Here is a 17,374-nt window from a genome sequence, read left to right as displayed (position 1 = left end):
TTTATTTTTTACCGAGAAATCAGTCTATATAGCGTCATAAAATATACCGCGTCCTTCGGACATACTTCGAACTGAAATGAATATCCTATTTGATCAGTTTGCCTCTAAAGAACTAGCATATCATATTTATTGGGGATTACCACGCCATGTATTGAGTGTTTAACGCAGCACTGAACTATATGCGAAGCGAGGGCACTAAAATATAAGCGAACCCTTACCTCTGGTAGTTAGCAAACGTTGCCTCGCCTGCTACCGTCGCTTATCAATCTGTGCGAGTGACAGCGATGCTCGGCGCGCCTATCTGTGATTTTGGTGTATGGATCGAGATGAGATTAGGCGACTTCTCTGCTGTTCTCCTAAAGTCGTGAATGTACCGTGTGCGCGCTTAGCGGTAAGAGAGGCATACGTACACGATTTCTTTTTAGATTGAATACGCATGTCGGTCGCATTAGAAACTTCGGGGAAGAATGCATGACAAGAGAGAGAGAACAACAGTTTCTAGGTTTCAAAGTATCGGCGAGCTTCGATCGCATACCTGCCGCGATGGTCGGTTTTTAAATTAACAGTAATATAAGCTGTGTGGTTATTTATAATCCGCGGCTAGACCAATTCCGGTACAATTAGCCATCCCGTTAAATACAAATTGTCCATTGTTAAGGAGTACAATTGGCATAACTGGAGATACAGAAAAAAAAAATATGCAAAGGTTTAACCCTGTTTGGCTAGAAGGGAACATATATAATAAGTAACCATGCGAAAAAAGCGGCACGTTTCGCTCGACCCGCCTCTCTTCGTCTCTGTGCACCAATATCTCGATCGGCGGATTCACCCTGTCGTTTTCGCAACCTTTGAGACGCAGACAGTTCACGAGGCGTCTCAGCTAGATCATCCATGACGACTGCTGCCGTTAAATTGCCGGGAGCTGTTGTGATCCGTTGGAACCGGCTAAAAGGCAGCGGAAGCTATCTAGATCAGAACGATGCGCCACGGCTCCAACGTAGCTGCGGTTGAGTGACGTCATGATTGTCACGTGACTAGGCAGAGGCGTTGTGGTGGCGAAATACCTTTAATAACTCGAAATGAGTACATACAGAGAGGTGTGATTGGATCAACCCTTAAAGGGCTAGTCATCACAAGCCTTCGGTGGGGTCCCTATAGTACAGGCCGCTGCCCGCCCAGACGGCCACTGACGTCCGACGGACAACCGAACTCGGCCGCAACTCGGCGGCCGATTTCGGACGTCCGCCGGAATTCCGGCGTACGTACGAAAGCGGATGGTCGAATCCGTTCGCCCAGCGGACAGCCGCCGTACGTCCGCCACTGGATTTGCTTTTACACAGCTATGATATAGTTTGTAGTCGTCGTGCTCGTCTGAACTGCGTATAAATCAGTAATGCCGTCAAGTCTGCATTATATGATGCCAGAGCGAATCGATGCGATAGAAAGCGTTTCCATTAAACAGTTCTTTTTATTTTCCGCATGTTTCATCGTTGAATTCTTCCATCCAAAATTTTTTATTAAAAGTTAAATGACCATTAAACATGTTTCTATCATGATGCTTCGGTGAAATTTTAATCAGTGGCTGAATAGACGCAGCAAGTAGCAAGCTCAGAAAGAACGAAACCGAACCTATCCTCAAAAAAATCTGAAATGAGCCAATCCAATCCACCTGACAAGTTGAAGTTTAGTCATGGAGGATGGCTTCACGTTTCCGTGTTCTGCATTTTCTGCGCAGTTACAAATACCCACGGCTGTAATGCACTGCTAGCATTGTTTTTGCTGTGGCTTGGTGCGGCTGGCACACTTTGTTCATCCGCTGATTCCAAAGTAAGTATTTCACCGAACTTTTGTTTCTTTAGTTGAACTTTTCGATGCACCGATAGTGGTGAGCTTTTGCGTAAGGAAACAGCTCTGTACAGCAGCCGAACGGTCGAGTGTTTTAGGCGAGACTGACAGGATGGCTCCGCGCCGACTAACTAAAGTGCAGCCTCAAGTCTGAGGGCCATCTTTTTGGCATTACTGGACGCTGCGCCAGTAAGCAGCGCAACTTCTCTGTCTCTGATAAAGGAGTGCCTGCCCGAGCTTTAAAGGAGTTAATTTGTTAACCATGCGCAACGTGCTGAGTTGTAAAAACTATACGAGAAAACTTTTGCACTCCTCGAGCCTATCGTGCGACATGCCTACACTTGTAAAAACGTCGCGAGTTTTTTTTTTTTTTTTTTTTTTTTTTTTTTTTTTTTTTTTTTTTTTTTAATGGACAGCCGCTGATCTTTCTCTCTCGAGCTTTACGGCAACTACAGTTTCTAGAAGGAACGGCTGTAGCTACTAAATAACTAAAGGTTTAGTACTCTCCTTCAGCTTTGACAAACCAGGACAGCACCTTGCGCATGTTGGTTATGCATGTGGGACCGTACCGCGCAGAACAACCGGACAAGGAGATGAGAGAAAAAAAAAAAAAAAGTCAGCACTTGTCTTTTTCTTGACCCGTTGTTCTGCGCTGTTCTGGCACGAATTTGACATACCGCCGCCGCGATACAGTTGGGCTGTGAGCTCTGGTGCCTGCAACGCCTTCTTTTATGCAAAACAGGCGTACTGGGAGGCCATGCAAGCCGCGGGCTCAAAAAAAAAAAAAAAAAAGAGTTGAGCAAAAGTGAGATGAAAACAAAATTGTTGTTGCTTTGACCTTACAGATATTCAAAGGCTCCTCAGAACTTCACTGCATTATTGACTGCGAGATAATGCCAAAGCTGCACTAGAGCCATGCAGCACCTTATAGTGCATGATACTGAGCTTATGTGTCGCACTGAAAGCTCTTACCATGTTCTTAGATTATCATATTAAAGTAGCTTTAAGCCCATGCTTGTTAATACAGTGATAGCCATAAATTGAATCTAGGGCATCATGCTCACATACAAGGCTTCTGATAACCGCTGGTCACATGATGTGGGCTATAGCAGAAACCTGTACGTGGTCATCTTACAAGCATTTGTGCAATTGATGCTTTTAATGTGTTGTAAAAGATTTTGTGTTCTGTTTCTGTATGGGAATGCTTTCCTTATTGAAGGCTAACATTTGGCTTGCTACAGCAAAACCTCTACCTAGTCATCCTAAAAACAGCGCCGCAGTTGGTGCTTTTAATGTATTGTAAAAGTATTTGTGTTCTGCTTCTGTATGGCAATGCTTTTCTCGTTGAAGACTAGCATGAGGCTTCCAAAAATTTTTCAGATGCCATTTGCTGTAGCCGATTTCGTAGGCCAACAGGAAGCAGCACTTTGAACATGGAAAACTGTCATCCACGGGGGAAAAACAGCAACATCCCTTTGCATTCTCATTTCTTTGGTATGGCTAAAAGTGAGTATTGTATCATTATCTATATTATTAATATTGAATCATGATTGTCAGTGTTGAAGTTGTTTGAGCGTGATGATTTTAAACACACAGGACATCCCTTCGACATTAAGGTTTTAGCTTGTTTACATGTAGGATGTAGAACTGGTTTCAGCAAACTTTATGCAGCAAATTCTTTTTACATTGTCCACCATGTTACTTTTTGTCATTGGACACAGTCGTCCACTCTTAGCTTGAATGGGAATGTGTGGCATGCAGTTTGCGAAATAGCAATGCATCCATCACAGCCATGCATCAAGGCTAAGTGGCTTGTGCGTAGAGGGACCAGCCGCTCCAGCTTCACGTCATCTGCCTCTTTGCTCCGGTGTGCAGACGTGCATTGAGGCAAAGTGGTTTATTTGTAGAGAAACCAGGAGCTTCTTTGTCACATCTGGCTGTTTGTTACGGTGTGCAGATGCGCATTGAGGCAAAATGGCTGATGTGTAGAGGGACCAGGAGCTGCTGCTTAACGTCCTTTGCCTCTTTACTACAGTGCACAGCCGTGCATTGATGCTAAGTGGCTTGTGCATGTAGGGCCCAGGAGCTGCAGCTTCACGTCTGCCTCTTCGCTCAGGTACGCAGGTGCGTATTGAGGCAAAATGGCTTATGCATAGAAGGACTAGGAGCAGCTGTGTGGCGTAGTGTGTATATTTGCTATGGTGCGTATCGAAGTACAATGGGGGGCTCATGTGTAAAGGTACCATGAGCTGCTGCGTCATGTCGTCTGCCTCTTTACTATGGTGCGCAGGCATGCATCAAGGCAAAGTGGCTTATGCATAGAAGGACCAGGAGCTGTTGCTTCACATCTGCTATGATGCGCAGCTGCGTATTATGGGTGGTGGTGGAAAACATTGCCATCAGATACAAATACAGGAGGTTACTAGCTGACCCTGAGGGGGCCTGTCCTGACAAAAACAAGGGGTCCCTAGTTTGGGACCCCAGTGGTGGTAGAGGGACTAGAGGCTGGTACTTCACGCTGTCTGCCTCTTCGCTACGGTGTGCAGCTGCGACGGATGCAGTGGCATCTCAAAAAGTGGATGCCACGCACTCGCATGTTCAGCCTGAGTGGACGACTGTGTACCTGCTATAGCTTTGTTATTCATAGAATAAACCTAGGCCAAGTTGGATAAATTATAGCTCACCTCATATGTGGTCAGCAAAGAAAAGCCACTTCAGAAAATTTGATGCATTTACTGTCATAGGGTTCTTATTCGTATACATGCTACTGACAAGTCAGATTCTTCACCCTCAGAAATGCCAGAAAAGTAACCAAGGGTGCGTCTGCAATAGTCTAGCTTGCTCTTTCTCTGCAGACTTGAGTCAGATGTGTGTTCCATTGCTGTGGGTGGGACAGGCGTGAATCTTTGATTTTAAGCTTGCAACAAGTATATTATTGTAGTTTAAAGGCAAAACGGTACTAATAATCGTAGCCCCCCGTGGCCTTTATCCCCTTTTAATAGTGTTGCTAGACACTGAATTACTAGTTTACTCTGCACTGTTTCTGTCTAGTTAATGTGCGGAGATGTACATATATTTATATGACTTGGAGTTGTCGACTTAGTACTTAGAAACATTGTAGTGTTATCTGATGTGTTGCTTTTATTTCTTTAATGATTTCTGTAAGGGATCGGTGGGTATGCTAGGCACCATTATTAGTCTGCTCTTTTTGGGTCACCTGTTCAATGCCCAGCTGCGGCCGTCTCCCACTTGTCCTCGGACAGGAGGCGGAGAGACGCGCACAGATAGGCAGCTACAGCAGCTACAGTGCTTAACGGAAACGTAGGCAGAGAGGGAAAGAAGTCCCCTCTTCCGAGGACTTTGCTGTCGCACTCGAAGACGCGGGGACAGGCAGTTTGTTCTCGTTGCTGTGTCATGTAGGGGGCTCATTTTTATTTAAGGAGCTTTACGAACAGTATACAACTAAGGGGTCCTTAGTACTAAGCGTACTAAGGGATCCTTAGTATGCTGACTGGACCCATCACCCGGAGGCAGCACAGCTTTGAAACGAGCACCTCTTTTGGAAGAACTGCTTATCGTTCAAAGAAAAAACACTGTCAGGTTGAAGGGTGTAAGGCCCTCTTCCTTGTTGGGGAGCCCATAAAAGTGACAATTATTCAGTGCAGGCGCGCTGAGTGGGGTCTCGTTGAGGATTCCAACCCTGGATGTTAACAATGGTGGGAGATAGCGGCGTTGAAAAAGGGCAAGTGTGTAACAGTGACGGTATGATGTGGGTTGGCTCTTCTGATGTGGTCCGCAATGGTGCTGACTCGGACGCCAATAATTGCAATAATTGCCCTGTAAAAGGAGCCGCCAAGGATGCAAGCTTTGGGCAATGGTTGCGCACGTGGGACACCGTTTTGATGGGTTCTAATTATTTATTTTCTTTTTTTTTTCCTAGGGGAGAGAGTTTGGCATGTGACCTAGTGAGCCAGTCATTTCGAGGTCCATTCTCTAAATTCCGTTTGTTGTGAAACGAATTTGTTGTCCCTTTTGCATTGCTTGTATTAGGGAGAGGGTGAAGAACTTATGAAAGTGGAAAGACATGCCAAAATGTTTGTTAGCCAGTCATGTGTGAGTTCGTTGTCATCGGGGAGAAGAAATGTGGGCGGAGTCCCGAAGTTAATGAAACGGCCCCGCGGCCTGGAGAACTCGTTCTGAGCTAGATTTTGATCTCTTTACTCTTCGGCATAGATCATGGTCATTGTTTCACCTGTTGTAAATACGTACATTCATGTATAAAATTTTCAGTTCATCTTCCTCTCCGTGTGCAAGTTGTTGTGGCCAGATGCAGTAAATTCACTATTTTCATTTCTATATAATGTGCCTTTCTGAAGATGGTGAGCTCTTTTGTTCAATCCTGTAAAAAAGCTGCAAAGCGCTCCCAAATCTTCCACAAAACTGTGTGATATCTTTAATACTAACTGCGGCTTGGTGTCACTCAAAACATGTAATTGAGGTAGATTTCTTCCCCCCCCCCCCCCTCTTTTTGTTCGTTCAAATGAGGATCAGCGGACACTAACTCTTGCTTTTGTAATGCCCTAGGCCCCGCCTTAAGGTAGTACTCCAATGTCGATGCCATTTTTATAGCTATGGCTGCAGCACTAATGTCTTTTATACACTTCTTTTACTAATCTCTTACCCAAGTGGTGGCTTATACTGCGGGGGCGAAAGTCTGGACAGTATGTCTGTAGATTTTGGACTAGAATTGCGATGTAAACGAATTGTGACCTTATTTCTCTTGCACACATGAAAGAACTAACGTTCAACTTTCACATCGACAAGTATGGTCCCTGGTCGATGTGAAAGTTATGTGCTTTGATTGCAGTTTGTGCAGTCCACACGCTTGTCCCCGATATTACATAGGGGCAAATTAGGCGCCTTTACAGGGGCAGTTTCTTTGGCGCCCACTACCTTCCCCATAAAAAAGCTACAGTGTTTCTTGTGAACAGCTGGCTGCATTTATAAATACCATTATTTTTTTTGTAATTTGTTGTGCGTAGTTGAGAAATCCATGACATACATCCATGCTGCATGCTGCCGGTAATACATCAGGAGCTTGTGGTTATCAGCTTTTTGTGTTTTGTGTAACTATAAGCCTTGCTATTGTAATGTCGCATATAGCGCTGTGGGTAAACAAATAACTTTACTTTTAACTCTTGTAGAAGCATGAACACTGCGCAATCACTGCGGCGGGCTATGCTTCCACATTGGGCTTTAGCCACATGTCAAATGTCTATCTTTATTCTGCTGCAGCAGCTTGCATGTTATCAGATAAGTTGCTTCGTCGCAGCTGCTCTAAGGAGACGCTTTCTAGACGCTTGTAGCCTAGATGTTGATGTCGATATACCCCCGACACGTCCAGGGAATGTCTTCGGTAGAGGGTACATGGAAACCAGCGAAATGTGCAGTTTACAGAACAAAAAGGTAACAGTTTTAAATGATGTTATTATTGATCACTTCTTTTCAGAGCAGGAACAATGACTTTAGAAATCTGCCTGTTAAACCGCTCAAAATGCAGGTTTCTGCCGCCAATGCGTACCTGTGTAATACTGCAATGCTCTGGCTGTGCTTTATGTTCATATACAGCATCCTTTATGCTTAATATCTCTGCATGTGCACTCCATGTCTTGGGCATTGCTGAGGGTGCATAGCAGCAAGCATAACATGCCATGTTTGTTCAGAGTGGCATGTTCAAAGAGACGACATAAAAACATTAAAATACTGAATGCCAGGTTCTGGTCAAACTACGTTTGTATCTTTTGTTATTCTGCATGGGTTTTGCTGCAGTTATATGACCTTTCTATATAGTATGTGACAGTTCTGAATGGAGATGCATGCGTACAGTGCCATCTGGAAAAAGCAATTGAGAGAAACTGGCAGTTGCCCTTGGAGATGTGTAATCAAAGTTCAGCACAGATAACTTGAATTTCATTTTCCCTTCTATTGCAGGAGGAGCCCAGCCTGCTCTTTCCATCTTAGGCCTGAAAGACTAGCAACAGCTGATCGAGCAAATGCACAGGATAGTAACTGCTCCTGGAATCCCAGCCTGCGGAGGCCGCCCACACAGAACTCGATCATCTCGCTAATTCCGAAATATTAGGTTTCAATAAATACCTTTTCCTCCACCACCTCCCCAAGGGAAGAGCTGTCACGGCCAAGGATAATTAAAAAAATTATTCAAGTAGATTCTTAATACTCCAGTTGGCCTGCATTTTACCATCCCATTCCTTAACATCGATATTTTTTTTTAGTGTAGACTATTTATGCATGCAGTTTTTGCAATAAAGGCAAAAAAAATGCTTTTTTTACAACCTCGCATGCTGGTATGCCTATGCACTTAGCATGTCTTCAGGAATGGTGCATTTGTGTAAAGCTCAGCTAGCATATGTGCCTCTTTGATGGAAGTTTTAATTGCACACTACTGTTCAGTGCTTTGTGTGTGAAAGTAAAGCAGACAACAGGAAACTTGAACCTGTTGCATATTCTATTGTCTGCTTTACTCTCACGACAAAGGCATTGAGCACTAGTATGTGACTGAAATTTCCATGGCACATGCTTGCTGAGCTTTACACGAATGTTATTGGCAAGTTTTCACACTAATAGCGGGCCCTGCAAGCATGTTCCGGGAAACGTCCGAATGTCCGCCTCCGGCTGCCCGTCGGACGTCCGTGGGACGCGATCCGGATCCACGAACGATAGTCCGACGGACGTCCGCTGTACGTATATCGAACATAACCGGACTTCCGTCGGATGTCCGAAGGTCCGAGAACGGACGTCCGTCGGTCGACCGTCGGACGTCTATGGCCGTCTGGGCGGGCGCGCCCCACCAAGGCCTTCTGGGCCTGTATGTCAGAGCAGCCAAACAGCGGTCGCCTCCCGGAAGAGGTTGGTGTTAGGGGGGATAGCAGGGTTGAATGGGCAGGCCCACACCATGTGGTAGATGTCTGAAGACTTCTCCGCACAGTGCGGACAGCTGCCCGAGAAAGAAGGGTCGAAGTGTTTGAGAGCTGCCGGGCAGAGCAAAGTATATTAGTAAAAAGGCTGAGCAGGATCATCCGCCTTTGAGAGGCCGGCCGTTACATGGGCGGGGATATAAAGACCATGGCTAGATTGATAGGAGAACGATATCTTTGAAAGAGTAGGCAGGAATGAACTGTATATAGTTCCTGGTTGTCGGGGTCGGGGGGGAATGCCCGGTGAGAGAGCGCGCGGGCGGCGGCATCAGCTGCCTCATTTCCCTCAAGTCCTATATATGTGAGCAGGAGCCCAAACAACATTCCGGCGAGCAGGGTCTGTTTTGTAGAAGGCGGTAGGCTATGGTACGGTACCCAGCTAGCCTTAATTTCTCGACGTTCCGACAGGCCCCTCACGAATCGGAATTGTTTTGAAAGTGCGATATGAGATGCAGCCAACGCAACGGCGACCTCCTCCGCGTGTGTCATGTCCCGGGCTCGAAAAGTAACCGTTTACTGCTTTCGATTGGTGGACGACTGCGGCTGTATACCATCCCCTGGTGGGGGCCGGAGGCTTCCACGTAGGATACGCCGGGTTTCAATCCATATAGCGAGCCAGGGCATTCTGACCGCGCCAGGCGCCGGCCATTATAATCATCTCGGGTCACATTCGCAGGAAGAGGGCGCACGTGAAGGGCACGTCTCCAGTGTGATGGAATGCGTACGCGCTCTTCCATAGAGTGGTGTGTTGGATATGTAGTCGGGTGAGGAGGCGGCGACCGTGTATTTGGTTGGTCAAGTGGGCTTCCCACAACTCCCGAGATGTGCTTATATTATGCCCAGCTGATTGGAGATGTTCGCGGAAGGTCGAGAGCCCGTTTTATAGTTTTGCGGAGGATGACTTCGAGTGCATCCTCGACTTGCTTCCGCAAGTGGAGGTACGGAGTCGAATAAAGAATTCGACTGGTTACAAAGGTATATGCCAGCCGCAAGGTGTCTGCATCGTAACCCCCTGCGAGCGCGCGGTTACCTTCGGCGGCGACGACTGAGTGACGTCATAGCTGCTACGTGGTTCTCGGTCAAGCCAGACAAACGCACAAACGGCGAAGAAGCTGCAGAGGGGAACAGTAAGAGCTTTCGATTTATATATCAGTCTATCTCGCCGTTCAGAGTAGGCGCAAAATGAAATCACTGGAGGCCTAGGAAAGACGCGCTCAAGGGCGCTCATATATTTCTGCTTCGGTGCGTCTCTTCTCTGACCACACTCTTGGCGTCCATGGGTGGAGCCGTACGCGCATGCAGATGCAAAAACCTTACTTCTTCCATCATCGAGATAGTTGTGCGTCTCTCAATTTTGAGGCACGAAACCGCGGTGCAAAGTGAAGGAAGACATTTGCTGATGTAGTACGTATGCGCATTCATTGCTCCAGAGCAGTACTTGACCAAAGAAACTAACGTTCCCTCCGTGTTCTCCCCGGCGGCGAGCCGGCAACGGCATTCGTGCTTGGAAATAGTGCAAACAAGGCAAATGCATGCCAGGAACACTAGACATATAGACCCGTACACTGACACGTATCATGAACTTGATTAGCACAAACATGCTGAAAAATATGGACGAGCGAACATCTGCCAGGAGTATGAAAACGTTGTTCAACTCATCTTGCGAATTTAGTTCCATGAAACAGAAAACTACAGTAGTCGAAGCACGAACACACAACTGATTTTCAATGAGCCACATACTTGAAGGTGCACATAATTTGTGTCAAGGGAAATCAATAATCAGTCCGAACTTTTACAAAATCGCCTCCTCAAATTTGTTTCCGGAGCGAAGAGCGATACTACTAAACGCGAGAAGAAAGGGGGGAGGGAGGGGCGCTTGGAACTAGGAGCATTGTGCCAAATCTTATAGCGAAATAAATTCTACAGCACTATCGCGACTGAGTACATGTGGATGCTACGTCAGCCCCTACCGTAAACTGCAGACAGGCCTCCGCCTGGCGCCGCCTCCAAACTGGGAGTCATATATGCTGCCAGGAATAAGGAAGGAAAAGGCGCAGTATCTGCCACACTTGTTTCTGTGGACACCTGAGCCTGGGCACCTGAAGGGAAGGGATGAAGGTGGGAGTGAAAGTGGAAAGAGAGAAAGAGCTAGGGGCTGTAGTGGAGGGCTACGGTTTGATTTCGACTACCTGAGGATCTCTAGCGTGAGCTGATGGGACTGGTTCTCCCCTGATGGGGCTGGGACAGGTCGGTCACCGCCGCTTGCGGCGGGGCTGGCCTGCCACCGAATTTTTATCTGTTGTAGGCCGTCATTGCACCCACCACCGCTTTGGTGGTGGACGACGGCTGTTGTTGCGGCGCGCGTCTTTCTCTTCCTCTTTTCCTTCTCTATTTTCTCTTCTGTCTGCACGAGGCAGCGGAAGTGGCTCAGCTACAGAGCCAGTAGCAGGCCCGTACATTTTCTTTTCCTTCTTCTTACAGCCACAACAACAACGACATCGTACAGCACACGGACGCTACTCCTTTTCGCCTCCATCGAAACGCAGCCGCAGGCGTATAGTGCCTAAAATATACATGTCAGTACATTCTAGGCACTATAGCTGGCGATCGGGATCGAACCCGGGTAGTCCGGCACAGTAGCCTAACCACTGCACTATACCGTGGCACCAGAAGAAAGATCAGAATTCTGTATACACTGTGACTCGAGAGGGGCCCTCGAACACGTCATCTGGGACTGACTGCCCCTTATAATTTTCTCCCGGTAGGGACCTAAATCTGACGCCGCAACTCTGTGAGACCGTACGTGCTGCGCTGCTCGGACCCTGGGCTCCAGTAGCCATACAGCTGGCGTGGGACGCCGCCGGCACCCGCCTCAAGCGCCGGCACCCGCCTCAAGCGATGGTTGGCCGGAGCTCCTTCATCGGCCGGTCTGAATAAAAAGTTCTACTCTCTTGAATTGACCTTGCTCTCTCTCCGCGCTCGCGCTTCCTGGCTATAGGGCCTAGAAATATACCAGCTTCCCAACGCCGTTCATTGATTGATTGATTGATTGATTGATTGATTGATTGATTGATTGATTGATTGATTGATTGACTGATTGATTGATTAAAACTTCAATTTCCACCGATTTAGGAGGCCCCCTACTCTCCGCTCCTGGCACGCAGGCCTGAGGAATGGGGGCTGGAACCTCCGCGACTAAGGACTGGCGAATATACATTGATTATTCGCGGCCTCAGCCGCCAGGCGGACGGCTTTCTGCTAGTCAGCGGGGACGTCGCTTCGCAGCAGGGTTACCCAGGCTTCTCTACTTTTAATGTTGTCCCTAGCGCCCGGAGACTTAGGGCATTCCCAAAGTATATGGTCGAGGGTCCCCCTAGCTTCGCAGGCTTTACATTTATCGTTTTTTTCTCTCATCTATCTGGGTGTGAAACAGCCAGACAGGGTTCGGGAAATTTCTGGCTTGTAGTCGCCGCCAGGCTACGGCCTCCTTATTATTTAAGCTAGGATCCGGTGGCGGCATCAGACGTCTTCCTAGTCTACAATTTTCGAAAATCACCCTAATTTGGACGAACGTTTGCAAACCTATAACGAAATAACCAACGCCGTTCAAATCCAGCGCGCAGGTTGCCAGGTCACGTGATAAAACGAGGCTCTACTACCCCCTGCGGAATTTCTGCGTGAAGTCAAATCCACACTTTTTCTCTCGAGAAAAATTTCGACAAGATTATGTTGCTGCACTTGATATTTTCAGTCTTATTTCTATTACTACAGCATGTACGTAAATCGCTTTTAAAGTGATCGAGTGTCGGAACGGCAGCCGCCTGCTTGAGCAGACGACACGTAGATTAATCCGCGTAAAAGTAAGAAGAAAAAAGTCAAATCGCAAATTACAGTCGCCCGCTCATGCACTGTCTCGAACCTTGAAACGTTAATGCCATTTTTGCGTTACAGTTTAATCTGCGTCCTGGCTCTGCTCGACAGCATATAAAATTATTGCCACGTGTATATGTTAGCGCTCATCCGCCCACATATGACAGCCATGCAAGCACGGTATTGTGTACATTATCCTCATTAATCGCATGTACGAGAGCGGGAACACCTTCGCAATCCTGGCAATTTCTGCGGGAAGCATTTTGTTGGTTCAATTATGCGTCCATGTTTTATATATTAATATACATATTTCGTTTTTTTTTTTTTTTGACGCAGACTAAAGCATTGCAGTTTACATTGTCAGAAGCGGACGTTTGTCATTGACTATTCACACTAGAAAGTAGAAAACATAATGCGGTCAACATCATCGACGCGACCTCCCCCCTCCTACACCCTCGCTGCCGTAAGAAGCATACAGCGCCGCGTTGTGTGACGCGCTGGGCGCAACGTGCAACACCGCGGAATACATTTTTTTTTTCTTTTTTTTTTCTCACCTTTTACATTATTGGTCGCGATATATCCGTTCCGTTCACACGCAAAATATCTGCTGTAGGAAAGGGGTAACGATCACGGACGCCATTTGCTTAATTGTTTGCTGAAACTAACTAGCCTCGAGTGGAAGCAAAATATATCTAGGCTCAAGCCATTGCTCAAGCGTATTGCATATCAGTGGTCGACATAGACGGCTGCCAAGGCTGCTCATCTCAGTACGCGCGCATGTAGTTCTCCTTGCAGACGCCAGGTGCCCGACCCACGAGCCGCATAAGCGTAACAGCAGTAACAGATAAGCAGAACACCGCGCGCGGTCTTCCCAGTCGGACGGTCGTCGTAGAAGAACTACTACTGTCCGGCAAAAACATCATTCTTCTCGCTTTCAAGGTACTCGTTGCCCGCTTCTAGAATTGGTAACGCGTATACAATTATTTTACGCGGCATACGTATTTAACGGCACTAACTGTTTTCAGTCAAGGACTAAATTTGTGCCGCTATGCGTCCAGATTTAAAACGGAGCGAGAGAGAGAAAGGCACAGATCGCATGAATAATGTTCACTTGAGTGTTAGTTTTTTCCGCTGTATCTATATGTATGGCAAACGGAAAGATCGAGCGAGCGGCAGCGTCGCTCCGAAATAGCACATGCGTGGGTACCCATGTAATTCATTCTTCGCCAACAAAACAAGAAAACCGGAGTGCGTCTTGGCATTCGCTCTTCAGGTCTCTAACGGCCCTTTCACTTTCTTTCTCGAAACTAGCAAAAGCAAGCGCGGAGTGAAAGCGGCTCTCTCGAGTTGCCGGCCGTGGAAAATTCCGCGATGAGCGCGGCTTCTTTTTTTGCGCCCTCTGCCGGCGGCCGCCAAAAAGCCCGTCTGCACGCAAGTGCGCGTGGCCGGTGCGTCGTCTGCTGTTTTGTCTCCGATTTATAAAGTTCTTCCATGCGAAAGTTTCGATTTGGTCTCGATTTCGCTTTCATCAGGCGCGGGCGTTTTCGTGACTAGCTTAATATGATATATATTTAATTCCACAGTTTCCAGCGGCACGATCAACGCGCGCCAAAAGAATTGCGCTGCTCTCTTCATCGCGAGCGCTTGCTGCCCCAGCGTTATACTGTGGCCATGGAAGCTATGGACTGGTTCGAGCGCGATCTCATGCAGAGGACGACAGCAGCATCGGGCGACGCTCACAGGCAAGCGAGCTTTATTTGTTTGTTTGTTTCCTTTAAGACTGGTTTAATACGTTGCCAATGAGTAGATCTTTAATGATTCGCAGACACTTCCTCCCAGAGGATCCTATCAGGATAAAGGCGAAGGCTGCAACCACCGCCTTGACGAAAATGGAGTCAATTAAGTGGTTGCACGAGGCCAGGCGAGCGTAACTTTTACCGGCGTAGATAGATAGATAGATAGGGAGGAGGAGGGAAGGCAGGAAAAAGCGCTACTATAAAAAAAAAGGACTGTGCTTACTGGGCAAACTTGTGCCCATGATAGCACGTGCGTGCGCGGCCAGCTGTATAGTTGATCCCGAATGGCATACGCTCTAAGCACGGCGTTTGCTTTTAGGATAGATATGTAGTTTTTTTATGGGCCTTATAGTCACAAGAAACAATTAATTTTAACGTGAGGGTGTTAAAGACTACATATTACGGGAAAATCCGGCGTCGGCGTTGTGGTCAAGGTTATAATAAGGTTAGAAGGGTAGAAGTAAAATTATAGAAAAAAAAATAGTAACTGAAATGACGAAGTAGTTGACGAATAAATAACATTTGAGATGTAAGGGACAGTAAAGAAAGAAAACAAAAACTCGATCATGGTGGCAATTAATTATAACTGCCACCACCCCGTTTCGAATTGAGGGGACGCTCTTATATTCCATTCATCCATCCACAAATATGCATCTGGCAGGTGTATACGTCAGCTGGTGACAGCCGGGTTATAGCCGGGTATGATTGGTCGGAGGGCAGCTTGGTAAGATGGGAACCGAACTCAGAATCCATCGCGAGTCAGAAGCGCGCTATTCCTGGCTACAGTGGCTAGCTGGCCATGGAGGCACGTTCGTGGTTGTTTCTGGGAGTTGGTTCATAATTGCAAAGTGGAGGTGGAATCTTTTCTTTAAAAAAAAAAAAAAAAAAAAAAAAACGCCTGCCTTGTTCCCGTTGTGTGTTGCGCTAAAAGGATTCCACATTGAAGGATCTTGGTTAAAGCGGGGTTTTATAATGGAGTAGCTTGCGAGTGTAGCAAACACACACACACACGCGTATATATATATATATATATATATATATATATATATATATATATATATATATATATATATATATATATATATATATATATATATTTAGTTGATATACTGACTCGAGGGAGAGCTGCTTATATTCAGCCCATGCACTGGAATGGGCAACGCATGAACGCCGCTATGATCTTTTGGATTCGTCGTTTCCCATTTGTAACGAGTGGTCCTTACGACAAAGAAAATCTGCAAGTGTCCTAGCCTAATTACGCGCCCCCAGAGTCTATTAGTTTTCACGGACATTTTCCTCCAGCGAGACACGCTAGCGAGAGAAATACTCCAGGCTCCATCCGCTCAGTGGCGTTGTCCCCAAAAGAAATTAAGTACAGAGAGTGTAATGTATGACACGTACGTGCCAGCTAACCGCCAGCACATGCACCTTTCGCGCACGCATCTTTTATTTTTATTTTCTTTCTGCCTGCTAGCGTGTAAGCTGTCCTCCTCTCCTTTGTGCAGTCTTTGCGCTGTTAATATGCAAGTCCGTAACCAACTTGCCCAACATATATTGTATTTGAAATAACTGCCGCGAAAGCCAGCTGTACCAGCTGGATATATATCGCTTGTCTAGATAGTGGTTGAACTGAGCTAGATTAATGTCAATGCGTATCCAAGGGTAATTGAGTTGAAAAAGGGAAGGGCAGGTCAAGGTGCTTGGTTTAACCCCGAAATCTCCCTTCTTTTCAGCCAAGGCATCTACCGGTTCTCATGACGAAATAAGGTTGTAAACGGCATTATCGGAACTTTTCGTGTGAAACAGAGAAGTGTCGACGGCGATGACTGAAGAGTACGATTCGGCATTGCGCCTTTGTCGAAATGCGGCACGTATTCCACAGAAAAAGTTACCCACAATGCCGGTTACAACCTTTTCATGAGCAAATACACAAATACTCACTTTGCGCTAATGTTCAAATTAAGCGCCTTGGGGCGACTGGAGGTGTCCCAAACTTGCAGCCTCGTGTCGGATACAACTCAAGAGCGGCAAATCCCCCTCCACGGAGGCCCTTCTAGCCAAAATATACCGACGACCGATCATATAAGTTGAGTACCCGTTTAGGGCCGATCAATAGCATGCCGTAACATATTCGCTTTTCACACGCAGGCTGCTGTTGCGCTGTGGCCTCAAGCGAGCCATGCCGGTGGCGCCTCCTTCACCTAGCGATACAGTCAAGCGCTTTCGACCGTCCTTCGAACTGCCGGTACAGCAGCAGACTCCACCCACCAGCTCGCCACCGCCGAACTTCGACAGCTGGCTCGCCGAAGTGCATGGCTGCTAACGCACCCGCCCCCGTGGAATAGGGCCGAGTATTTTAACCGGACTTGCATTGTGCGCTTTTTGGGACAGATGCATTCTCGTGCAGCGCTTTCGGTGGATGCATGCTTCCATACTGTTCTGAAGCAGGCAGACATTGTTTTCCCACTATGCAGGCGACTACTCACCGCGGCCTATGTGCGGGTCGTCTCTGTGTTCATGATGCCTGGTGCGTCATTTGAAATTACTATTTCCGGTACTAGCGTGCCTGTAAGGCGCGAAGTCAAACCCACCATGTCTCGTTTTGCTGGAAACCCAGTTCCACGGTACAAGTGCAAGGAAAAAAAAAGACAAGCTAGTGTGAATGACCCAGTCTTTTGCAAATAAACATGTTGATCTTTTTGTTTATATCCGCTTCCTGTACTTACTCTCTTCAAATTCTTCAGCTACAAAGAATTTGACGTTTTTTGCATCCCGCTGTTTGCATGCCACCTGTTCTTCACGGATCACCTGCTAAAGAGGGCTTCTTATGCACTGCCACCAGGTAAATGGGGTAGGGTGACGCAAATG

At 46.9% G+C, this 17,374-nt stretch overlaps 1 protein-coding gene and 1 long non-coding RNA gene across 4 annotated transcripts; both read left to right on the top strand.

The window, feature by feature from the left end:
• Positions 1–1,692: 1,692 nt before the first annotated feature.
• On the top strand, positions 1,693–8,073 carry LOC146191660 (uncharacterized). 2 transcript variants are annotated; one of them, XR_014706673.1, is made up of 3 exons: positions 1,693–1,827; positions 3,226–3,351; positions 7,837–8,073. It is a non-coding gene; the product is annotated as an uncharacterized LOC146191660 (long non-coding RNA). The 2 variants fall into 2 exon arrangements; XR_014706672.1 differs by having other exon boundaries at positions 1,693–3,351.
• A 5,301-nt stretch (positions 8,074–13,374) lies between these two features.
• LOC146191659 (uncharacterized) lies at positions 13,375–17,212 on the top strand. 2 transcript variants are annotated; one of them, XM_084602182.1, is made up of 4 exons: positions 13,375–13,649; positions 14,022–14,158; positions 14,294–14,452; positions 16,655–17,212. In XM_084602182.1, the coding sequence occupies exons 2-4, from the start codon at positions 14,082–14,084 to the stop codon at positions 16,827–16,829; spliced, it is 411 nt and encodes a 136-aa protein (XP_084458308.1). In that variant the 5' UTR covers positions 13,375–13,649; positions 14,022–14,081; the 3' UTR covers positions 16,830–17,212. The 2 variants fall into 2 exon arrangements, with proteins under 2 accessions (XP_084458308.1, XP_084458309.1); XM_084602183.1 differs by lacking the exon at positions 14,022–14,158 and having other exon boundaries at positions 13,387–13,649.
• The last annotated feature ends 162 nt before the right edge of the window (positions 17,213–17,374 follow it).

Source organism: Amblyomma maculatum, chromosome 4, assembly GCF_055883805.1.
Source record: "Amblyomma maculatum isolate TAMU_Amacu chromosome 4, ASM5588380v1, whole genome shotgun sequence".
In the NCBI taxonomy this organism is placed as follows: domain Eukaryota; kingdom Metazoa; phylum Arthropoda; class Arachnida; order Ixodida; family Ixodidae; genus Amblyomma; species Amblyomma maculatum.
This window is presented reverse-complemented; position numbering and strand designations above follow the sequence as displayed.